We start from the raw sequence: 27,284 nt of genomic DNA, 5'->3' as shown, positions 1-27,284 counted from the left end.
GCAGTATGGTTTCAGCAAGATGGAGCACCGCCCCATTACTATTTACGGGTGCGCAATCTGTTAGATGAAGTGTTTCCTAACCCGTTGGATTGGTCGCAGGGGTACCGTTTTGAGTGGCCCGGCTAGGTCTCCGGATCTTAATCCACTAGATTTCTTTTTGTGGGGATTCTTAAAAGATAATGTGTATAAAACTATACCAGCCAACGTTGAGGAGCTGACAAATCGTTTATTAGAAGAAGCAAGAAGAATTACACCCGAGATGCTTCAAAATGTGACTGCAGTAGGTTTTTATAATAGACTAGATCATTGCCAACAAGTGTTCGGAGAGCAGTTTGAGCACCTCATTTAAAAGGTATGGTTATTTTTGGTAATACATAGATAATTTTTAATTTAATTCTTTTGGATAATTGTGTTCCATAAAGTGTCATTTTCAGTCAGAACAGTTTTACTTGAGACTGTGAAATTGCGGAGAAATAATAATTAATCAAACGTTACTTATGAAATTCAAACGGCCCGTACTCTGGATAGGGTCAACCTTTTTAAGTGCGGTTTTGCGGTAATGAGTTTCTCTTTACTAGACCTTTAATTTGATACCAAACTCGGCCTATGCTTACATTTAAGATTTTCGTCCGACTCCTCACGGGCCGTCCCCCTGAAAAGATAAAATGTCCCCACTGGTCTCAAAAACTAGGTTCTTAATACAAGTGGTGATGTACAAAATTTAATTTGTATAAGTGAAGCCATACAAAATTAGTGAAAGCGTTTCCATACTTTTTTTTCCACCCTGTATATGTATAATATTGGATTGACTATACAAATAAAACAATTACAAATAATATTTTTGTTACAAACCTATTTTATAAAAAACATAAAAAAATATTTAAAATTCTAACAAAGAAACTGAGTTTTTAGATTAGGGTGATTGTAAACTGTAATTATAATTTCAAAGTTGTAATTGTGATATTTACTATAATTTTAGTTATATTGACACATTACAATTCTCAACAGATTTATAAACAAAGAATTTGTTTAACCCTATGCACTCGAAGGCAGTATTTATAATTTGTCCTTGGAGCTCGTATGGCCAGCTCTACTGGCCGCCGCCATTTTATCCGAAGCGTGGATTAAATTTTGCCATAATGTTCTCTCAGCTCGTATGTCCAGCTGTACTGGCCAATATATAGTACATCCATAGCTCGTAAGGCCAACACCACTGGCCACTAAACACAGCAGTTATTTTCTAACGTTCTCTTTGTTTTATACTGAATGGCGAGTGCTGAAACCTATTAAACAGCTGTTTTTTAAAGTAATTTTTAGGTAAAGTAGTAAATTTTAAATTAGCCTATAATTATTTTCTAAACATTGACTGTACAAATAATACGAATCACAAGTAGTGGGTCTATACTCTAAGGTGATAGAAGGGACATTAAACCTAGAACATTTTATTAGAAGACGTGTGCTAACTATTCTTTACTACACATAGGTGTGTATTTTTAAATGTTTTATTCCATAAAAAAATGTAGACAGAAAATGTAAAATAGTTTATGTCTGAGTATAACATAACTGTAAATGCCTACTTTATAATATTTTATTTACATATCTTTTTAACAATATGTATAAGAGTTTATATGTATGTTTATCTTTGTATTAGAAAGATTCATTAAAAATAAACTTTAAATTAGTTTTAATTTCTTCTTTAATCATTTAAAATTACTATGCAAATAATGCGGAGGATATTGAAAAATAATTCCGATCTGCAGAGGCAAACAACAAATATGGCCGCCGAGCTGCCAATGAAAGTAGAGCGGCCATCTGTACTGGCCATACAAGTTGCAAGGACAAACTAAAGCAAAACTAACGCAAGCTGTCTGCAACCTTGGTGTGACCAGTGATGCTGGCCTTTTGAGCGCAAAGGGTTTGAACAAAATTTCATAGGTTACTTCTTTGTTTGCAATTTGTTACTGATGTTAGATAATTTTAAGTGATAACAGAATGTCTAACTGACCAATTAATTACTTTAATTAAAATACATAGGGACATGATTATCTGGGAAGTTCATGGGCCCAGGCCTATTTCAAATAATCTAAATTTCAGATAAGGTAGACTACCATTAAGAACTTGCTTCAGGTTTATATTGATTGCTATTTTCGAGATTTTGGTAAAACTAATTGGACACCATGTGGTTCAATTATGCGAGAGTTAGGGTACATTGCATTGCTTCTACTAGTTTTATGAAGATTGTATAAAATATATTGTACCCTATTTTTTTAATCTTCCATTGATAAAAATTGTGGTTTTAACTTCTAAAGAAAATTAAATAAAACGTTGTACAAAAATTGTTTTTATAATTTTTTATATATCTTCCTCCATCCCTCGGGGTTTTATAAATGCAAATTTACATAACCAAACATTAATTGACATTTTAGATGTTTATTCATATAATTGATAACCGATTGCTTTAAGTAATAAACTTTACGTAATAAGTAAACGGCTTATTGATATATTTGTAAAAACTTACTGAAAATAGGAAAAAATACTCAGTGCAGGGTAGTATTACCACGCAACTACACTCAACGCTTTGATGGTGCCACGTGCCTGGTCTCTAAAATATGAATTTTGACTATGTATTTGTTTTAAAATTGATTTATATCCGTAATGACTGGATTACAAACAAAAATTTAATTCTTACAGTGCACGTTGGATAAATTTAAACTACAAGTATCCGCATTTTGGATAACAAGACCTTAGTGTATAATACAAATAATTTTTATTAAAAGTTATTTCAATATTATAAAATAAATAAGATTTAAAATCTAAAAAATTTTTAATTGAATTTCATACAAATATTAATTTTCTTTAAAATCATAGTATTAATATTAGTTTTATACAGATATCAAATCCGTTTTAATGAATTACATGTGGTTGTTGTTTACTGAAATGTATTGTATTAAGATGTGTAATAACTTTAAGACAGCAGGGATAATAACTAGCACCATCCACCCAATTCATATTTAACTGAAAACTTTAAATTAATTTTAAAAGAAACGGGTATTGAGTGAAATAAAAATTCAGGTGACACAAACTCTTATTGGAAATAAATTAGGCTATTTAACGTCATTTCTTCTATTTACTTTATGTTGCAAGTAACTGTTTTGCATCTGAATATATTTAACCACTCAAATAATCCAAAATGACATAATACACCTTCTCATCTTACATTGAACCAAATAATAGATATTGTATTGCATACAATTGTATATTCACACACATATAATGCACACTGATGACCACTTCACAGGAGGTTTCATATTTAGATCACAATCCACATTATTATAGATACATTTCTCTATTGTGAGGAAGTTGCATTCTAATGATAAATAATGCCAATTTAATAAAATAAAATATTGTTGTATTAAAATACAATTATTACTTCTAAGGACTATTTTATATCTACATTGTTGTTCAATTCTATGCTTGGGAATCAATATTATTGACAAAATGTTAGGTTTGCTTAAAAATATAAAAAGCATCTTTTGCTAATTGATAACTGAAAATCTTCTCCTGAATGCCATAATATGAATTCTGTATATATTAACTTGCATCAAAATGTAACATGTGATTTTAAAATATTGCAAAACTTAATGTTTATTTAATATACATAAAAATTGGATATAATGAAACTAAAACAAGCTAATAATACAAGATAGCACCTTTAAGAAAGATGAAATATTATAAAAAATATAGTTAGAAAAATCACTATAAAGAGCAGAAACATTTAATTCATTTATAATATACTACACTTTTAAAAGAACACTGTTTGACAAGTATGTTTCTCATTGTAATAAATTGTGAAATTGCATAGAATCCCGATAGTTTACTTGAGCAATGTAGTACGAGGTGGCAAGTGTGCATGCAGGAACGTTTCATTCAACCGAGGTTTTGAACCAGAAGAACTCCATTCTTAACTAATTGCTAGAAGCCACCAATTAAATTATCTATTTTTGTCTGACACAGTAATTAAGTAAAAAAACTTTACTAACAACACAAGTGTAACATCATCTCAGTAGCAAAAAAATGTCAAAATTAAATTATGAACTTTAGGCCCGTTTAAATTATGAACTAAGCATTGGAAGTCTCGCTTTCTTAAATAGTTACTAAAATTAATCTACACAGTAAAAATTACTCTTAAAAATTTATTTATGTAAAAATATTTAAAACATAGTGTATAGAACACTACAAAAGTAAAAGAAACAGAAGATTTGAGCATTTTATCGAGCGCAGAGAGGACAGAAGAGTAAGGAGTGTGCCACTCGGAGACATACGTTGTGGAATGCGTGCGAGCACATGAACACTCGCAGCCCAACGTCACAAAGCAGGCGCGGCTCACCGAGACTGAGCGAGCAGAGCCCACAGTCTCCCCCCGTCAGGTCCACGGCCGCCCCCCAGTGGTGGTTGGACAAACTGACCATGTTGTCGATTGACACCATACAGCCATCCTCCTCCAACGCAGCTTTTAACTTAGCTCCGACCTACAACATTGTAATAATTTAAATGTGAAAGAATTTTGTTCCTGGAATGTTATATAGTAAAATATCACCATTTTATCCACAGAACACCAATATTTCAATTTATAAAATAAATGATAGAAAAGTTTCGTTTAAAATAATTAATTTAGTTGGCATCTTATCTACTCCTGGAAAATATTTTTCAAGCCTAAATTACAAGACTAATGAAAATATACACCTACTTTTAAAATGATTAAAGAGGATGTTAATCAATCATCCAACTTAACACAGAATTGACAATAAAACAAATTCATATTGTAGCTATTATATAACAAAGAATAGGACATGGAAATCTTTTTCTACTTCTCTCTGATAACTGCCAAAAGTTATTTAAAAAATATATTCTTCCATTAAATTCTAAATGTGTTTAATTTATGGAACTAATCTTCATTACAAAATAAAATACTTGATTCCTGAAACATAACAATCACTTAATAAACTTAAATTTCACATTCTTTTTATGAAATAGACTTGAAACAATACAATACAGCTGTAGCCAATCTTAAAAATGATTCTCAAGATTCTTGGCTTTAATCATACTATTTATTCAGTAAACTCTTCCTTATTGTAAAGGAAGGGAACAGAAGATTTTAATTAATTATAACTTTCGATGTCATTACACTTCTTTATCTTGTTGCAAATAAAAAACTTTTGACTATTAACTATGCTGCTGTATTTCAAAATCCAGTCGACGGTTCAATTTAACAACTCTCCACATAGATCCCAAAAATTATTATTTTGACAGAAAGTGAACCAGAAAAACTTAAAATATACAAATTTTCTCCCTGCCAAAAGAAACAGTCCAGTTGACTCCTGTGACTTGTTGGCCCTTCATAAATATTTTAGATATGCATCCCTTTTTCAAATTTGTATTTTTTGTCTGGCTATTATTTGGTCTACCATGATCTTTTCAAGGAAATTCTAACTTATGGTATTGAAAGGTATAGATGAATACTGCATACAATTTATAAGAAAAAGTGAAACATTCACTGGTAACAAAGGTCCAAAAACTAGAACAGAAAATATTGTAAATGTCTTTTGAGTATTCTTTTGAATAATATCAGTACAAAATTGCTAATTACAGGTAACTTGTAAGTTTCAGAACAGAGAGCAAAAAGAAGTTTTGTACTTAATAGGAGGTCTCAGGAGTGGTGATGTTTTTACATCTACAATAAAATCACCGGATGCATTTAAATCTTCTACGATGATGCTGACACTACTGGGACCACACAGATATTCTTGTTATGCCTGTATGGATAGTACAATTCGCTACATCTTTCCCAAATATTAAAATACAAAAATGTATACACATGAGGAACATTAAATTAAGTAGAAAAACTATAACACGGGAAGTAAAGAAAGGCAAATTTAGATAATGGCTAAATAACTGTAAACCATTGAGGTCCAGCCATGGTCATAAAACCAAATAAGTAAGATATTCAAGAGTGTAGCCACCCTGAGTGTTTGATTACAAAAAGGTGGAGTGAAAAAAGAGACCAAATGTTGCTTAGCTCTTTACTTGAAAGGAAAAAAGACCGTAAGTCAAACATTTCAAAAGAATGTTGATGTTTGAGTTTTAAAATCTGTTATTATTTTTAGTAGTCTAAAAATAGTTAAGTTAGGTGACAATTTTAAAAAGGCCCCTTTGAGAAATATGGAGCTGCAGCAGCTAGGGCCAGTGCATGCTTAATCCTAATAGAAAGGTGCATTTCAGAAAGAAACAGGGGACCACAGAAAAATGTATATGTATATACATGTGCGCATGTAATAGGAAGAACCTAAGAGAAGAATCTATTTCTGGTGACAAGACTAGAAAGTTAATTAATTAAACCCATTCTTCAAAGACTTTTATGTTAAATAAATTTTTATTAAGTAGTAGATCAGTTTAATCACACATGAAAAAATTATATAGTAATTATTGATTGAATTTTGTTGTAAAAAATGTAAACATTTATTTTCTGTATGATTGTCTGTCCACAGGACATCTCAAGAATGATATGAGCTGTATACTAGAATTTGTGCATGCAATCAGCGGATCCTGTCACACGATAAATGTTGTGGCATACTCCTATATTGTCTATAAAGTATTATGCTTCTTATTTGCCTATGAGGTATCATACTTTGTAGAAAAATTTTAAAATATAATAATTTGGTGTAAAATTAAAATAAATTTAAGTTTTAAGACTTGAAGTCAGGCGTAAAAGAAAATGTACCTTTTTTGATACAAATCTACAAGTAATGTAACTTTTTAATTGCCACAGACAATGGATTATTGTTGTACTTAAGGGTTCCTATTTTAACTCTGGTCTACCCAAATCAAAGATGTAGGTATAAAATTAAGGTTACCTGCGGAGCCATAACTGCACGTTGCGTTCTGGAGTCAGATATCCGCTGTAAGATGTCCAGCACCTTGGATCTGAGACCGGCCTTTCTACTGTCCACCATCCCAGTCACCACACAGGCTTGGTAGAACCTGCATTTTACATAGTACTTGCTTATAATTGTAGAACAAGACATAGGAAATTAAGCTTTGATATAAATTCAAGCAACAAGCAATCAATGTGAAATTAGAACGTTTAAATTCAGGTTTACCCTGTCCTTGCACAATTTGTAAAGAAGTGACCAACAGAGTTCATTATTCACCATAAAAAAATGCAATTAGATGTTTGAGACAGTCTAGATTTAAGTCTTTCAAAATTGTGTTGTATGAGAGAGCTTCACACTAATTTAATTTAATAACTAAACTTAAAGCTTGAATTTGAAAGTTACTGTTCATACAAATGTTCCAACATTTATAAAGGTTATTTAAACTTATCTATGTACAGTTTTATATTGGAACAAGATAGTCATACTAAAGTGCACCTAATCCTATATTGCTTCGTTATTTTACTTTCTACTGAAAAGAGTTAAACAATTTATTGTTGTTACAAAAATACTGCTATAGTATATCCATCCTGAATTAGGATTGCAAGGTACATTATTTTACAGATACTTAAGCATACACTGCAAGCTTTCCACCTGATGTAAATTACCAAATCTCTAGGATATTTGAATAGTTTATAAAAACTTTACATTAGCTTAACCCTAACATTAATTTACTTATGCTTTGGAGCAACAAAAGGTGCTAGGCCTAGATGCTAATAATTTAAGATATTGTTTTTACTAAGAATAATATATTAGGCTATATTAAAATGTCTGAATCTGTACAAATATTTAGTTAGTGTTGTACTTAACCTTTTAATCTTAAATAACTAAAGTTATTAATTGTTTTATAAGGTTTTAGTTTTGTTAAAACTTGCAAAGTTAAAATAATTGTACAACAAAGTTTTTAATTTTTACATGGTGAAGAACACAAAATGCTATGAATTTTATTTTTCTATGTGATTCTATGTTTTTTGTAGATATGAATTAAAAAAAGATAATTTGATTATCACTCTGCATTTTTAAGATATTAAAATTTTAGTAAAACACCTTTTCCATCCCTAAAAACACTTAAAGAATTAAAAAAAATATTTTTAGTAAGCCACATAAATAAAGATAACGAGGTTCTGAAATCAGCACAGTTTAACATGTATATTGTAAATTTTCATTATATTTACACTGTAAATGATGAAGATACAAATAAAAAAAAATGAAAGTACAAGCTTGTCCAGAGTTCTAGGAATATGTAAAAAATGCACATTTTGCCCAAACTTGATATGGAAGGATTAAAAATGTAAAGTTTCATCAAATTCTGAGATGGTGGGTGACGAATATAAAATTTTCTGGATGATTTGATGTGGAATGACGCACTATCATTTTGGAATTTGAATACTCTTTTAAAATTGTTCTGACTTGAAAATCTCCAAAACATATTTCCATAACATAGAATAGATTCCACACGGGACAAATATACAGTGTGAAGTACATAAGTCTCCAGATTTGTGCAAGACAACCATGGCCATAACACATTGAGCATATCTTTTTACATACATATTCAACATGATGGTCCCATATGAGATTTACATCTACATGAAGACCTGGAAATTTAATTACAGTAAGTTGTTGGCTTCTGCTGTCACCTATAAAAATGGGATAATCTAAGTTTGGTTTTATTGGTTGATTTTGGAAAATCATATAGTGAGTTTTGTTGATTTCAGTGCAAGCCAATTTGTAGATAACCAATGACATGCTTTTCTAACACTTGTGTTTGCTGATAGGATTCCAGATGCAATACATGACAATCTTGTCATTATGTATGTTTCTGTATCTTTAAGGTATGAACTGAAAAAGGCAAGAGAAGAACCATATGCTTCAAGATTGCTCAGCAAGACATCATGTTGGACACAGTCAAATGCCCTACTGAGGTCACAGAAAACACTGAGCGAGGCTCCATGAAACTGTACAGTGCATGAAATAAAAAATAGCTGTTTTGGATTTACCCTTTAAGAATCTGTGTTGGTTCATACTCAAGATATTATTGACAACATAAAATAACAAAGAAGTTGATGGCAGCCGATATCTTCTATTGTTTTAGAAAACACTGATAAAATAGATATTCTGCCATTTTCTACTAGATATCTGTGATTTGTATACAGGTATAACTTTACTTGTTTTGAAGTCTAGAGAATATGCCAGATTTTGAACACAAGTTTGTCAAATAAGAAAATAACTCTGCAAAAAGTGGAAAGAACATTTTTGCACAATAACCACGAGATGTCGTCCAGCCCCCCTACCACTTCTGAAACCTTCCAAACTCAATGTATATTCTATTGGGTTGTCTGGGTGGCATGAGCACTGCAAGTCCATCAGAATTTACAGAATCAGAGATGAGGCTAGTAGTCGGATATAAAAATGGTCATTAAATTGATTTTATACTTAAGTAACACTACTATAAACATGTCTATTCAGATGAATTCTTTCCTATGTTCCTTTGTTGGAGTTTTTTTAAATAGTATGTGTTATTCACAAAATTCCAAATAGTTTGTAAAATGTAAAGAATTTACAAACAAATCATCATAACAATTGAGCCATTTTACTGTTTAAAAAATTGTTGTACTGTTTTTAGCCTCATCAATAACCTGTTCAAGCACACTTCCTTTAGGAAGATAGATTAAATACTCAAGTACAAATTTGCTTCTATGGTATCAAAGTAAGCCACTTGCTTGCATGTTTTAAACAAATTCACTTTTTTAATATTGGGAAATGGTAAATTGTAGATATACTTACTTATATTAGTAAGCATAAACAAAATCCTTTTTCTATTCAATAAAACAATTACGATATTTTAACCTGTGTATCTCTTCCCTTTAATAGTTGATACTGCTGATCAACTGTGTTATTCCAGAGGGGATATGTTTTAATGGAAAAATATACAATACAATAATTAATAAATACTTTCCATGATTACTCACTTTTGGTCTAGTTCTCCAGGGAGGATGTCCTTTGAATATTTCTTCAATATGTTGACCGTTTTTTTGGAACCGAGCTGCTTCAAAATCATAAGTGCCAGCCAAGTCCACTGGAAACCAGCCTTGCGGTTTGCAGCCCACTGGGTGTGACACGCTCCACATTTTCCTCTCTTGACATCAGCATTCATCACTACAATATTCTCCCACCAATTCTCATCATCACAGTCCATCAACTTCTCAAACTCTGAGGTCAGACCTAACTGAATTACCAGTACCAAGCTTATATTGTTGTTACCTTCGTTAGGCGCTTTATTCCTTAACGTCCACAAGAGCAAACTCGAACTTACACTACAAATCTTCATTATATGTCTTAAGTACTCTGATTCTGTACACGAGTTCCTTCTGGATTCTTCATCGTTAGACTCATGTATTTCACTCTTTTCCTCAAAAAATTTTCTGAAAGTATCATTTCCCAATGGAGACACGACAACAGAGGAATCACTTTTCCTCGATGTGTGAGAAAGTAGGTCTGGTTTTACACCATTTAAGGGGATTTTATGCCTGAAGACCTCCCAGTGATAAGATATTAATCTTTCACCGATTTCTGAGAATTTGGCAGTACTTACAGTGACACCTGGGAGAGGGAAGGCACAGTGACAAGTGCCATAACCCGACTTGGCATTCACCTGAATAAAAGCAGATTCTATGTGAGAAACAAGGCCGATGTCGTTTAAAGAGAGTTCACATTTTTTACTCACCATTTTTGAGATATAGGACAGAAGCAAATTGTTACATATGTTTTCTGCATCTGACTTAGTTTTCCCGGTGACTTCAAGATGAGTTACGAGTTTCAGCAAGATATAAGAAATAGTCTTCAATGCCACACATTGCGTGGTCCCCATCCTGAAACTAGAGTCGACCTGTTCCAGCCGGAAAGATAAAAACATAGCATTGAGTAACAGAGGCATGGGCCAGTCGGCACAACTGATATTATCTGACTCTCCGTGTTTGGTAATGTATCTGAATGTGCCTTCTTGAAAACGGTCGATGATCACACACCAAGACAAGTACACACATGGCAGGCCTAGAGATTCCACACACTCCATTATGCTACACGGATCTAAAACCTCAGAGAAAACTTTCAAGACCCTGCTCAGTGCAGAATCCAGCTGGAGTGACTCAACTGAGAACACATCTTGTAGCACTACAGGATGCTCACACGTCTCTTCCTTAATTGAATTTCCTTGTTGATTATAGAGCCATTGTAAAATAGCTCCGTTTTTAAATGATTTGTGAAACCAACTTGTAATGACTAGAAAATTATCCTTACTCATATAATGACTAAAAGGGAATACTCCTTTGATGTACTTTGATTTCTTATTGACTAGCAGTTCATTATAAACAGAACAAACACGAGTGACTTTATCCAGAAGTTCTTCTAGAAGTTGGATTGTGACTTCAGATGCTGGATTTTTACACATGGCTACTAACTCACTAACATCTATTTTGGGTAGACTCTGGTGTACATTTTTTCGCTTATTTAAATCTTCAACAATCACCTCTTCTACAACTTCTACTGGGTTGTCTAACCGATTCTCTTCTATATATGTACCAGTTTTTAAATCAAAAGTTTCCTGAGAATCATTAGATGTTTTTTGCCACCTATCCAGCAGAGACTTGGTCCCACTCAATAACTTGCCGGACACACTACTCCCTATTTCAATTAGAGCGTCATGAATTAGATCTGGTGACGATAAGGGAAAGAATGGTATCTGAGGAACAATAAAATCTTGGTTTGTTTTGTCAAGTAACTGGTCAAGATCCTTATTTGATGGTTTAATTCTATTATTTGACACTTTTTCTGTTTCCTCAAGCTCAATTCTCTTTGAAAGTTCTGGCAGAGAGTTGGTAGAAGCTGAAGTCTTGCGAGATACTTGTGAAATTTTCTTTGGACTTTCTTGCCTCCCTTTCCTATTGTTGTTATTCGGAGGTAAACTACGAGACCTCGCACTACGTGTTTTCAAATTTCTTTGATTATTCTTCGGTATACTTTTGCTTCTTTCAATTAGTTTCCACCGAGCATGATGGTTGTCAACTAGAAATATTCCTGATTCTAAGCGAAGAGAAAACTCTCTTTCTTTGGTGTTGATTTCTATTTGTTTTAAACAATCTTTCAACTCATTACTAATATTATCTTTTAGCATCTCTTTCAGACCCAATAATGGGCCCAGTTTTGAAAGAATTTCCGGTGACTGAACGATTAACGCAGAAAAACGAACACATAGCTCTGAACACAAGTCGTAATGTTTATAGAAATAGAGTTTAAGTAAACACCTATCCAGTGGTGTGATCTGCAAGGCATGGATCTCCTGTGATTGTGTCCACACATAGATGATATCACCGATACACTTAGCATCCACAATGTCCTTGTAGCAGTCAGACCACAAAACAATATCGACATTTTCGGGATCAATCACGTATATTCCGTCTTGCTTGAATGTAAACAGGAACTTATCCAGCACCACTAAGAGTTGAGCAAAGTTAAAAGACTGCTCTGGCCATTTCAATCCTTCCTGTGGCGCAATTATACCTGTAAACAAAATTAGTGAGATGAAAACTTAGAATGAACAGTCAACTATCTAGAAGACATTGCTTAAACATCTTGATGCATCACCTTATACCCTGAATTTGGGAAATCATCAATTACCAACTCAATTTCACTGAGATTAATTGTATTCTCATATCACTCTTAACCCTTTCCGGGCCAGGCGGCAATATATTGCCGCCATAGATTGTGTCAGAAAAGTGCCAGGTGGCAAAATATTGCCATTGGTGACATATGCGAAAAGCACCAGGCGGTAATATATTGTCTCATTCGTTGTTTTCTTAAATAAATACGACGTAAAATGATTCAAGTTTTATGTTTTTTTTTATTCCCTATTATATTTGTAGATAATTAATATGAATATCATTTTTATTTTGGAGGTCTATGCATTTTTATATTGTAATTGTCACGTGACATTATCAGCTGACTCGATATTTCGTTGTTAATTCTTTATGCTTTAGTGTAATCGTATTATTGTATACTGGATTCTTCTTCATTATTTTATTTTGTGGTTGTAAATATTAGTAGTTTTAGTTGTTACGTGCTTAGATATTGTGTGTAGTAGTTACAATGACTGACAATTTGCGATCTCACAGGAGTGAAATAGTAAATAGCACATTTGTAAATAGAAAAAGTGTAAATAAATTTCAAATAAAATTGTGTAAATATTTCTTGGTAAATAGTGTTTTTAACTGTATTGAAACTGTTTATGGATCCTACAATCATCTATTTACCGGTACATCCATAATGTGAATATTTATTTTAAGTTTCTTGCAATGTAAGAGTCATTTGCTTTAACACTTATAAAATGTTGCGAAGTACAATTATGTTTATTTATACAAAATGTGTCATAAAACATTTATTTATGAGAGAAATAACACAAAATTTTGTATGGTTGTTCCTTTCTAAACGTATAATATAATAAAATAGCTTCCTGCTGTAAAATTATTTTTGCTTTTTTAGTTATTTGCAAAATTAAAAAAAATTTTTTTAAATGTAATCTATTAAAAGATTTTTTTTTTATTTTAAATTACTTAAAACTACATCTATATATTTTTTTGTTGATAGTATATATCTATACGAGTAATTTGGTGCAACTTTTAGGTCATTCTCTAATTTTTATGAAAACTTATAAATTTTAATCTAAGAGACTGCAAAATCGCCAATTTTAGCCTGGCACTTTTGACTAGTCACAAGGGGATATGAGACGTGAAAAAATTTTGCAACATCTCATATTTGCTCCTGGCCCTGACAGGGTTAAAACAAAATTGAAAATAGTTTCTATTTGAGATAACTTAAGATTGGAAATTTAATTTGTAATTTAAATATCATTGTAATATTAAAAGCCAGTGGGACTGAGTTAGGTTATATAGAAAACTCGTTGGGTATTGCCATCTCAAAAACATTATTTTAGTTTAGTCTATTTGGAGATTTCTTAATGGTTCACTCATTAAATTTACATATCAGTAGAATTGACCTTGAAGGTTGGAGAGCAGAATCGTTTCTTAATAAGCAATCAATTGTTCGTGTGGTAGCACTTATGAGCCAAGAGTGGTAGGCTTTTCAGTTTCAAGGCTCAAGATATTAGTAACTGTTATAACAATTTCAATCAACATTTGCGACCCAGTAGTTAACAAAATTAAAAACGTAAATCCTCAATAATCAAGAAATTTGTTTCCTCTAATAAAATGTAAAACTATTAAAGCTTTTCCAACAACTATTTCACCTTGTATTTTGAAGTTTTGTTTATTTGCTAACCTCGGCTATGGTGCACCACGAGGACAGGTGACTGGGCCAGCAATTGCTTCAGCTGATGAGTTCTCTGTACCACACCCTCCTCGTCTACCTCCCAGAGCCGTGAGCCGGGCCGTGCACAAAATATACGAACCTGATAAAACACAAAACCAATTCTTTATTTAAAGTTCATTATTGACACTAAGCATAATTTGATAAACAACATTTCAAGAACTATTATATATTTTTTCTCTTCGGGTGCTAAATTGTATAACCTTAATTTAAGAATGGAGGGAAAGTTAACAAGTTAAACATAACAATAAACATACCAACATTACAGCAGAAGAAACATAAATTAAATACAATTAGTCTCAAGAGGCATAATGTTCGTCTTCTTACCAGGTAATTTTAAAGAAAGCTCTCCAAATTCTAGCCTTTTTCACTCTTTCCTTGGGCCTCTGGCTAATAATACTGGATTTTGGCACTAAGTTTTGTGTGGCTATTTTGTTTTGACTTGTGTTTCAAAATGGTGAATCATGAGAGTGTGGTAAAATATTTTGTTATTTGCAATTAAAATATTTAAATTATTACAACAATATGCACAATGAGTGATGTAAAATGTTTTCAAGCAAATAACTAATATCCCATTAGAAAAGTATTTGAGGATGTTAGTAATGCAGGTATAGTATGTAAAGCTACTGGAATAGATATTTTTAACTCCTCAGTCAAATTAATTTTTAACCCTTTTTAATAAAATACACATTAAGCTCCTAACATTAAATTGTATTACAATATTAAAATACTAATATTTAAACATTTCCTTCAACTGCAACATTGTGCTGCGTATCATAATAGAATTTCATAGTTCTTCTTATCATTATGTTTATTTACGTCTCAGTAATTTTGGCTATTTATAATTTAAAATGATATTGGTATTATTTGCACTATTACAGTCTGTTATTGGAGTATATTCTCTATCAACTCAGTAACTCAATATAATTGATCAGAAAATAAATATTCTTTTTATTTAATTTCATTTGAGCTAGTGTGCGTTTGATGTAGATGATTTATTTGATAAAAGTCCTCCATCTGAGGATGACAAAAAACAAATACTGAGTGATTCAGAACCTAGTTAGTGACAACACAGACAATGACAAAGATTACTGTCCATCATCAATGTTTGTTCTACCATGTTGGCATAATCTTGTGACTTTGACCCCTGTAAAAACGTATACACATCCTAATAAAGGAATTAGGCCTATGGACCCTTTATCAATAGGTCAATTCCAGCAAGTTCAGCTGCTTCCAGTAAGCAAAAAAAAGTAAAATGGTTCAAAGCACAAAAACATTTTTATCAAGTGAACAATTCTCCTTAGATAAAATGTGTCTGATGTTGAGTGTCCTTTGGTTCTTGTCGCATTTTCTGAGTGTGAAGGAACATAACATATTCCAGAAAATGATGTAAAATCAGTAGTATACTTCTGTTTTTAGTCCATTATTTTTAACAAAAAATGGTAATAGACAAATCACTATGCAAATAATATCTATATACAAATGAATACTAAATTAATGCTAGAGTGAATGAGCAATCCCTTAATGCTGGAGCTAAAATAAAAGCCTCAATAGCTCCCACTATAAAAATGAGAATGGTTCCGAAACTAATCATTTCTTTACAATACATTGTTAATTTCTGTATGTATACTCCTTTATTAAAAAAATCTGGATTGCAAGAAATAGCTTCCAGTTGCTTCTAAGATTTTTCACCTAGTAAACAATGAATCTGTAGACAATACAAAATCTAACTTGTACTTTATGTTTAAATCAGGTAAAACCTTATTCAGATATTATTTTGTTTCTTTACAGCAATTACCTCTCGATTAGTCTTCTGTTGCAATCCAAATCATACACTGTTTCAACATCATTCACAAAGAAATGTTGTTGTCTATAGAAAATAATTTTTCCTCTATTCCCTTGACTGAGTATCTCAATAACAATGGCAAATACTGCACAAATACTAATAGAAACAACAGAGAAATACTACATCCTGAAGTGAAGTGCAAATTTTATGCAAGAATTACAAAATTATATAAACACAGACTAATATTGCTTACATCGACAGATAAAAAATATCAAAAAGGACAAGCCAACACCCACTCAGGTGAGGTAGATAATCAGAAATGATAGAGAAATAATACCAACTATTGTATTGTATTGGATACAATAAATACATGGGTGATATGAATCAAAATATTTTTATCTTGACGAAAGAACAAAAAAATGAAGTTAATGAAAAGAGCTGAACGGTTTTCAATATATACACTAATATTGTAGAAAGAAAATGTAAAGCCAAGAAAAAGTAACACCAGGATTGCATTTAATGAGAGCATCATAATTAGTTTGGATAATTAATGGTTTTATGAAACAATCAGATAAACCAACAAACACTTGAAGAAATTGTAAAACTAACCAATCTTGCAAGTGGGGTTATCAGGGATACAGATACACCTTCCAAAAAGTTGCTCTACTCATTGGTATTACGTTATAATTACAAAGTAAAAAACTATCCAATTTTATTTGAACTGTGATAAAGGTGTCCACTAAGACTCTATGAGATGTTAGAAAAATGACTGTTTTATCTATATAGTAGATCTGAAGCAAGTTTTCCCCAAATATAGGCACATACTTATGTAAGACAGGTCTGCTTTTGGACTATTAAAACATAACTACCCCATGCTCGTGTCACAAGTTTGTGAAGTCCTAGGAATCATAATGCAAATAAGTTTGATAATACTGCAGTAGATAAGATAAAGCACAATAGTCAACGTAATAATTAGTCCACTATTTATCACTACGCCCTAGTCTTAGCAAATCTGTAAGATAAAATAGAAAAAACACACTTTATTCCTAAAAATAAGAACAATGCGAGTTTTTATTCATATCTAACTAAATTCAAATAAATATTCTTTTGTAATCTCAATTTACAATATCAATATTAATTCCCAATTGCTTTATTATATTCTAATCTGCATCAAACAAATTGACGCATCAATGTAGGCTAGATTATTCAACAAATTACATCTTCTTCTATAAACTGAATCGCGACAAAGTGACTTGTTTTTGCCCTTGCGTCATCTTTCTCTTCCATTTTCTCACGACTCCATGAACCAATCACACACAAGATTCCCTTGTAAGGGAGCCTATTTACTTAATTCCAGCTATGAATCAACTGCCCTACCATGCAATTTATTTTATTTTTAGGTATCTTTTGTTTTAACACATTTGTATTTTTTAGATACATTGCATGTATCATTTACTCTATTTTTAAATTGAATATTATTATCAATTTACTATAAAAATCAATATTAATATATTTATTATTTTTTAATCTGTCATAACCCTGTAAGTAAAACATTAGAACAATTTTAAGCTGCCGCCAAAAAAGCCCATTTTGGGAAATTATTTGCTTTTTTCCTAGAGGGGTGTTCTGAGTTTCATTTTTCTATCTTTGTCCATTTAAGGTTGAGCAGAATTCACCCATGCTTTTAACTTTATAACTGTCATGTAAAGCTTTACAAACTAATGTTTGAGTTATACTTAATATCTGAGAAATTTCTTGTTGAGGCATGAGATGATCTTTTACAACAGACTATTAAATTTCAAGTGACAATGCTTCGTTTGTAGCCGATTTTGGTGGTCCAGGTTTGGGGCAGTATTTAACACAACCTGTTTCTCCTGATTTAGACTCAGGATTTCGATTGGGATAAGTGTCGAATAAATTTCTTACTTCATCATAAGTTCTCACCTGGTCTCCATAGCCTCGCATCCACAGGATCATAATATGCTCTTGTTCACTTAAACACTTCATTTCAACGTAAAATACAGAACATTATACTGGACGTCCTCAAAAATGATAAGATAAGGGAGACCTACCCTGCAGCAGGTAATAACTGTAAAACAGGTTTGAATTTGTTTTCATACATATAAACCTAACCTGTGCCATGTATAAAAAAGAACAACTTTTGGCTCATAGATTTTTAAAATTCCACTGAAAAAAAGATTTCCAAACCATAGTTTTAACCAATTTGTATAGTTTTACTGTAGTAATAGCCTTTATATGGTTTTTACTGTTAAAACCTTGAGCTGTATCCCAAAACACTATGTATGATTTACAAGTGAAGTGACTGCCACTACTAAAGTTAACCCTTTCAGTGCCAATGTCTGAAAAATGGAAATCAGCATCTAATATTTGGACATTTTGTAATAAAATTTATAACGATTATGAAAATAAACACATAATCTTAGTAGTATTTTGGAACTGCTATAAAACAATATTTCTGATAATTATTTTACACAATCTATAAGACAAACTAGATAGCTGTAAATTATTGATTATCTGTAAAGTTGCTATATTAGTGTATATTTTACACTAACAGGGTTAATAAATAATGCTATTATTTATTTATGTAATTACTTATAAATAGATGTATTTAGTTTCGGAACACTAACATACAATTTTAGAAAGTATCCATTAAGTTAAGTGTAAATATGTTAGCCTATAAGAATATTTATTAATAGAATAGTTCAAAAGTCTAAACCTTGATATGAGAAAAAAATGATCCTTATTGTAAGATATGACATTTTTTTCCCAAATCAACAAGTTTTGTAGGAGGATAGGCCACAGTATGTTATATTATATTCAGGACACACACTCACTGGGTCCGAGGGCACGTAGCAAGCACCGTACTCTCCGTCACGCAGCTTGGTACCGACCTGGCGATACTGTTCACGTGCTGTGTCACATACATAGCACCGGGAGTATGTGGACACAAGCAGTCGATCCTCACGACAGCATATGCTCACCACTGCACTTTGTACTTGCATGAACACAAAAGCTGGCACGTGAAACATGTTTTTGCTCTGAAACATAAAAATAACGCCATTATCATGATTATAGACAGTGGTAATACTATTGAAATTACTTCTGGAATTAAATTTCACTCTGCTGTGATATAGAATCTGTTTTGCATAGAGGTGTATAACATCTTTTCCTCATGTTCTCTTCTGCACCTTAAGATGGAGATTTCTCAGAAATACAGTAACTAATGATACAATTATCTAAAGATAACATTTCACATAAACAAATACTTGTGAAGGTTGCTGTACACCTTTCGACACAGCTAATGAAAGAATGCTGTATTCTGTTACTAACAATTATCCTACAGTACACAACATGTTACAATATAGACCACTAACGAGAAATTAAAAAGACTTCAGTTAACGATACTTGTTTCTGAGTTAACAAATGGCTAATTCAAGAGGTGATAGCTTGTTGTTAAGTCTTATTTAAATCTGTACCATACGTCTATAAAAATAAAATTAAACCATGAATGGGTTTTATACTGACCATAAAAAGAGAAACCTTGATGACGGAGAGGCGACCCTGATTGTCGCCTACGAAGACCTGATCGCTGTGATCTACCCAGCAGATTGCTGTCACCGTAGTGCCCGAGTGCTCCACTGAGCGGTTCAGACATCGTGTGCTCGTGCTTGTCTCTGCCCGTTGTAACACACACACTATCCCACGGACAGACGCAAACGCTATTAGCTTCTCGTCCGGTGATATAGCTACTCTGTTCACTGCGCCTTCCTGGAATAATTTGTACTACATTACATAGTAATCTAAGCAGTAGGATAAAGAGCATTTCAACCATTAGGTGCCTGTTATATTTGCACACCACGCACAATAATTTGGTCGTCTATTCTACTGATCCTGCAGCATGGACACTGGAGCATATAAGATATTGAGTGCTCATACCGGTCAGCATACGCACCCACACAATATTTAAATAAATGCCAACAGTTTCTCTTATACTAGGATTGAGATGATCAGTTATTTGCACATTCTCCTTTTCAGAGATAATCTACCAAAAGGAAAGTAGAGCATTGAGTGTTTATGATACCAAATGCTGTTCTGTATCAAAGAATGCACAATGATCATATAGAGAGAAACCTTAAACTATCGTACTTAGCACTTTCGATGCCAATGTCTGATTGAATAGCCATTTAGGAAAACATTATTTTTTACTTTATTTACAAACTCTGTCTGTTTTGACTGATCTGGTTTTGGTTTAAGTAAATATGGTATTGGAAACGGCCATCATTATCAAGCTATATAAGTATTTCCAAACTTAAAATAAGCCTGTATAATAATGCTTGTAATAATACATTTTTTGTAATGTTCACACTTATTATAATAATTTTTTGCCAAACTATTTTTTTAATGTTCTGTAATTTCATAATGAATATAAGATGCAACCACTTTATCAACTAAAATATTTGCAATATTTAAAATATTTTCTTGTAAACATTTTTTAGTCTAAAGTAATTATTTTATGTAAGTTTACTTTTTTACAGCAATAACCAAATAATTACAAGATTAATTATATAGATAATGTACTTTTAATTTACGCTAATCAATAACCAATCTAAAAAACAATAAAGAAATCATTCAATTTTCATGAAAACTAAGGAAGGTAAAGAGTGAAATGTAAAGCATTGTAAAATCATACAGATAGGCCTTGGGGTTTGGGTAGTACTAGTCTCTCAATCTCTCAGGCACTGGCGGTGACATGTCAAAAAGTAGCCTCGGGTACTGGCATTAGGTTTTAACTGTAATATTATTTTGATCTTTATCTGGTTGTCTTACAAAAAAAATTGCAGTAAGTTCAAATAATTGTACCTATATATAGTGACTGTATAAATACTGCTTTATCTATCTCAATCAATTTGATAAGAGCAAATGTTGTGGAGACATAAGGTGTAAGTGCAGGTTCAATAGTTGATTTGACACATTGTGTATTAATAATACTGTTTACCTGGTACACTGACGTGCTTCTCTATAGTGTTTGACAAGGATTTTCAAAGTGTTCAGTAGTCTAAGAAGGTTGGTATATCTAGTGTAAAATAATTAGTCTCATCTAAAAAAAAAGGCAAACATTATATATACGGAGAAACTTACCTTATTTGGCAATAACTGGAGAAATGTACAAGGTTCCCGTCTAAAGACATATAAACCTCCACTGGTCGCTCCAAACACCAGAAAACTCGGAGAAACATCAAAACAGGTATACTGTAACATTGAACTGAGCTGAAGAGCCGTTGGGAATAGAAAAAAATTATTTTTAGTACCAATATCTGGTACATTGTTTATCACCATTTCTGTTAGAGTAGCAAGATAGAGAAACATGTTATTCTTACTCTTTAACAATTTATAATTAATTTTTTAATTTTGCTACTTTTTAAAACGAAAATAATTATTTCTCTTAAAAGAAAAACTATTCTGTGAAACTTGTTCTATTTAACAAGTTAAACAGATTTGTTCAAGTAACAATGTGCCATTATACATTTTACATGGAAAATTATATAGGATTAGAAATGATACACTGTACATAGTCTATATTTATGTTATTTGTGCAATTAAATTTAAATAAATAAGTTTTCCCTGAACCTACACACAAGATGGTCTATGTTGTACTACCCCAATATTGAAAGTATTTTGCTTGGGAATCAGATTAGTATACATAACAAGTTCACACTTGGAGCTTACATAAGTTGCCAATGTTGCATAACAATATCAGAGAATGTGCCAATCATAGGTAAATTTCGTTTTGTCAGCAACCAATTTAAATTAAATTGATTGACTGGAGTCAATCACAGCAGGAGCACAACCAGTAACATACTAAGTAGTTTTATCAAAAATACATGCATTGTTGTCTACAAATAAGAGAATTAGAAAACTCAAAATAATTATGTTAGAAAACACATTTTATAAAACCAAACGTCCCTCCCCTTAAATCCTTTCTACAAAAAGAAGAAAAATATAGTTAAATCACCTCAAAACCAAAACTTGAACAGTGCCAGCTCAGTTATATGATTTTTGGGTTAAAATGCTGCCTTTACTAGATGCCTTCAATTTGGCATTCAAATGCCATTTTACACCTTAATCAAAACCTTAGTATTACCAAAAGCATGGTTGGCATGAAGAATAGAGACTCATTTATTCAATTCATGCTGAACAAAAACATGTTCATTATCATAAAGAAATTTGAGCAGGTTGATTCAGAGATTAATTTTGGCATTCATGTTGCATTCTATTCTGGCAAAGATTACTTTGCAGAAAATCGAGATTCCTTCACCCAAAAGGTGGTATAGATTTATTAGAAAGAAGTCATTGTTTAAAGTAGAGCTATGATGTCTTTAAAGTTGTTATACAAGTTACCACTTGTCCAAAAGCTCTTGGAGAAACCCATCTGCCTGACAAGTACAATAAATCTAAAACAGCAAAGATGTGTTCAAAAAATGCTTGAAAACCAGCTTGGTGATGAACAATCAGTATATTTTGGAAAAACAATATCCTTAAAATAAAAATAAAAAAGCTACAAATAATCGTAGCCTAACCAAATATGTTACATTTCTACCCAACCCTTATTTATCTACTTACCTACACAACGCAGAACGAAAAGAATAGTGACTATGTCACACACAAATATCAATGAAAATTTGCTTCACGATAGAAACGGAAGTTCCAATAAATAGGTTAGAATAAAGTAGGCCTAATAATGTCCAAAAAATGTTAACAATTTACGAACTTAAGCGGTTAACTTTAAGTAGCATACTCATTGTAGATGCAATACAGACCTCGAATTAAACTAACTGTATTCCATGGGAAAACCAGAATAAGTGGTATTTGAGTAATGGTTGCTAGAGACAAGAAATACTGTTCTTTGTCAATACCTATTATAAAATAATGTGTTGGGTTATTACGTTCTGTGACCTGTTACTGCAGTAGCATGTTAGTATACAAAAGTTTAACTAACTCACTACAATGTAACATAAACATAAACTAATACATGGATTAATGCAAATTTGACTATAGAACACAATTATTGGGTACTACGAGATCCTTATCTACTATTTGTTATAAGGCTATACATACATACGTATTATAAATATTAAAACTTAAGGATAACCATAACGAGCGCTAACGTGATTTGAACTTGAATTTGGGTACTTTCCCAACCTGAGATCACGTCTCCACATTGTCCAACTTCTCCAATGTCAGATGAAATTATAAGATTTAGGACGTGATCTAAAATCGGAAAAGTACTGATCAGAAATGCTTCTGGCCATCAGTGTGGGCTTCAGTGGCGCCTTCCAGCATTGTTGCCGAAAAAGGAAAAACATCCCTCAACATATTATCCAAATTCAAGCTCAGATCACGTAAGCGTTTGTAAAGGTTTTGTTTAATTTTGGTACTACTAGTAACATACTTACGATAACCTAATCTAATCCAAATTATATCTCATAATAACATTGCATAGTGTAGTAATATGAGAGCTATCCAGAAAGCAACAGACATATTTGAATGGTGCGGCAGCAGCCGCTACCTTGGTGTTAAAACACTCTGGCGTTCAGTGCACATTGAGCTGTAGTCACACCAGGTCTGTATCTCTTTTACTTTTCTCACTATGATTAATTAAAACGTGTGCTGCAATTGAAAATCCGCTACTTGTGAATTGAATTCAGTGATAAGGTTTTTGTTGGCAAAAAACCATAAACCAATTATTAAATTTATCACCAATTGTGTGAAAAACGGAATAAAAACTGAAAGCAGAGTAAGGCAGTGGTGTATTGACTTTAAAAAATGGCCGCACCAATGTTCATAACGATAATCATAGCGGTCAGACTAGCCTAGTCACTGAAGATTTGATGTTGAAAAGCAATGACACAGTTCGTGAAAATCGCTGTTTCACAATGACTGAACTCTCAGAACATTTTCCACAAATTTCACAAGTTTACTTCATGAAATTGATGTAGGAAAGCTTGGATACCAAAAATGTTGTGCCAGGTGGGTTCCTAAAATCCTTACAGAAGATCACAAAAAACAAAGACTTGCTGCATCGTTAACTTTTTTTTATGAATATGACATAGTAATGAACTTCTCGATATCGTTACTGGTGATGAAACATGGGTGAAGCATGTCAATTATGAAACAAAAATACAGTCTATGGAATGGGGGCACACATATTCTCGAAATAAACCAACAAAATGTTTCCAAACTCTGTCCGTGAGAAAGATTATGGTGACTGTTTTTTTGGATGCTTAGGGTGAAATATTGGTTGATTTCCTTGAACAAGGATCACCAATCAACACAGAGTGGTACTGTGAAACATTGCAGAAGCTATGGTGAGTGATACAAAACAAGTGTAGCGGAAAATTGAACTAAAAAATTTTGATTTTCCACGACAATGCATGTCCACATAAAGACAATTGTACACAACAAGTCTGGAATGTTTTTGATTAGGAAGTGTTTGATCACCCGCCTTATAGCCCAGATCTGGCAACAAGTGACTACCGCCTCTTTCCACCAATGAAGACCTGGCTCGCAATGCAGCGCTTCGATAGTGACAATGAACTTCACACTGGTGATAATCAGTGGTTAAGATCTCAGGCGGCAGATTTCTACAAAGCTGGAATCGAAAAATTTGTGTCATGTTGTAAAAATTGTCTCAAATTGAATAGGGATTACGTTAAGAAATAGTCTATGAGTGTAGATTTTATATGTATATAATAACATGTTCCCATTTCAGTTGGTTAATTTTTAATTTCAGAACGTCTGTTACTTTTTGGATAGCCCTCGTATTTCCATTGCTAATATATGCCTCATTGCTTGCATGAAATGGCCTGGACTGTTACTGGCTACTGAGTAACAAAAAAAAAAAAAATCATTATGAGAACAAATCATTCAGCCCAGCTAGTACTAAACAACAGTATCCCGGTAATAGGTTATCACTAAATTAACTGTTACTGAAACTAATACTACAGTTCTGCAATGGCAGCAAGTGCAGTGGTTACACACATTATATTTGTGTCAGACACATATCCTTTAAAATACTAAAAAGTAAGTAAATGTAATACTGTTTTTTATATTTAATAAATAAATAGTTTGTTATTCACAATAACATAATTACTTTTTATAGTGTAATTTGAAATACAACGTAATTAGGTATAAGTAGTTGTAGCGAGGATTGTTTACTTATGAATATTGATGATTTGATATTATCAATCACTCAAGTGTTGGACGCTAATTATACTGCACCAGTGATTTTATGTAACCAAACAAAGCACAATGGCTGTAAGTGGTTGACTTAGGGTTACATACCAAGTGATAACCAGCACAGGTGTAGAACAAGGAAATATTACTCTGTATGAGTAGGGTACGATAAGCGGACCCAGTTTTTTATATTGAAATTGGCAAACAATATTACTTAATCATAACCATCAATATAATCAATCAATACTGATTAATTATTTTGAACAATTAACTTAAATAATCTATATCAACAGCTTTAAACACTTTTAAATAATACTCGTAACGTAAAATTTCAATTTTATGTGAGTAACATTTGAGTATTAAAAATGGCAGTTACTTTTAGAAAACTACACAACATTGCTTTGAAAGATGATAAGACATGTTTTTCGTGACTTCAACATGTTGGACTCGTACCGAAAAACCCAATATGTGAAATTTGTGGGAAAGAAACAACTGTAACTATGAAAGGAACAAATATAGTCCGTTTTCCTAATTTTGGTTATAATAATTAGTTTGATCACTGTAAATATTAAATTCATATTTTAATTTAAAACACGATTGTTATTGAGGATTATAGATACTTATATCAATTGATAGTCTAGGATTTGAGATGCGAATATTAGGTATCGATGATTACATTCTTTAATATAAAAAATCGGGTCCGCTTATCGTACCCTACCCCTCTGTACAAGGAAAGTACTTCCAACTTTTAGTGTTAACTTAGCCTATTTGTCATTTTCACCCCTTTAAACCTTATACTGTTTTGCTCAGGACGATAGCTGATAGCTATATATGCGTATAACACAAAACTCGCCTTTTGCTACTCCAGGCAATAATTTCACATTTACCATTAAATGTTATACCTAGTGGGGAGCCTCTAATTGAAAGTATAATCATTAAAAACTTAACATAGTATTTAAAATTTGCTTTAAAAGATTGTTACACTTAGAGATTGAATTAATTGAACAAAACACAGGACTGGAGCACAATTACACACTCAATTTCAAAAGGAATGCCTTAGATAAACAGACCAAATATGACATTATGTAACCCAACTGATAACATAGGGTGTAGGAAACAATACAAAAAACCAAACAAAGGCTATACAGCTAAACTATACAAATTAAAGGAAGATTGAACAAGAAAATCTTACCTTAATTCTTTGAGTTGATTTAAGAGGCGATAAGACTGATGAATAACTATTGTCCGATTCAACCAATAAATATTTCACTTTAGCAGACAAATTATCCGCCATTTCTCATGGGACTGGCAGACCGAGACTAGAGAAGAAAATAGAAATACAAAAGTTAAGATAAAGAAAAAAAAGGAACGATTATGGTAAGAAAAAAAAATAACATCTGTTTGCCCATCCCATTCAAAGACCTTCAAAAGACTGCATTAAACAAATTGCTCAGTAAACAAAAAAGGAGAATATTCAATGGCACCTATTAGATTTACCATGTACTGTACCAACATGTTTTTAGTACATAGTTTTTAAATCATGAATAAAATGAATGTAGTTTTTCGATATTATTTACCACTTAATAATACTATATCCATAACCAGGTACTTACTTGGAAAATAATTTTCAGTATACGAGGTACCTATAACATTAAGGCATGTTAAACTATTTGTATCATGGGACACAATAGTCCCGATTCCTGAATGAACAAACGAATGAATGAATTGATACAGAATGATCTATCTTTTCATATCGTACCAGGGAAATTCGGAGAAATACAAACACATGTTACGTCCCTTCTGGCTGTTATATGTGATAATATATGCTTCTAACAATTGTGTATTACATTCTCCTTTGATAATATATGAAACATATC

General features: G+C 32.2%; 1 protein-coding gene across 1 annotated transcript; it reads right to left on the bottom strand.

Moving 5' to 3' along the window:
* Positions 1-3,067: 3,067 nt before the first annotated feature.
* On the bottom strand, positions 3,068-26,727 carry LOC124357648. Its single transcript, XM_046809625.1, has 8 exons — positions 26,600-26,727; positions 21,313-21,423; positions 19,699-19,941; positions 19,008-19,211; positions 14,319-14,448; positions 9,959-12,545; positions 6,912-7,038; positions 3,068-4,529 (listed from the first exon to the last, which is right to left on the bottom strand). The coding sequence occupies exons 1-8, from the start codon at positions 26,699-26,701 to the stop codon at positions 4,269-4,271; spliced, it is 3,765 nt and encodes a 1,254-aa protein (XP_046665581.1). The 5' UTR covers positions 26,702-26,727; the 3' UTR covers positions 3,068-4,268.
* Positions 26,728-27,284: the final 557 nt, after the last annotated feature.

The sequence above is a fragment of the Homalodisca vitripennis genome, chromosome 3, assembly GCF_021130785.1.
Source record: "Homalodisca vitripennis isolate AUS2020 chromosome 3, UT_GWSS_2.1, whole genome shotgun sequence".
Lineage (NCBI taxonomy): Eukaryota > Metazoa > Arthropoda > Insecta > Hemiptera > Cicadellidae > Homalodisca > Homalodisca vitripennis.
This window is presented reverse-complemented; position numbering and strand designations above follow the sequence as displayed.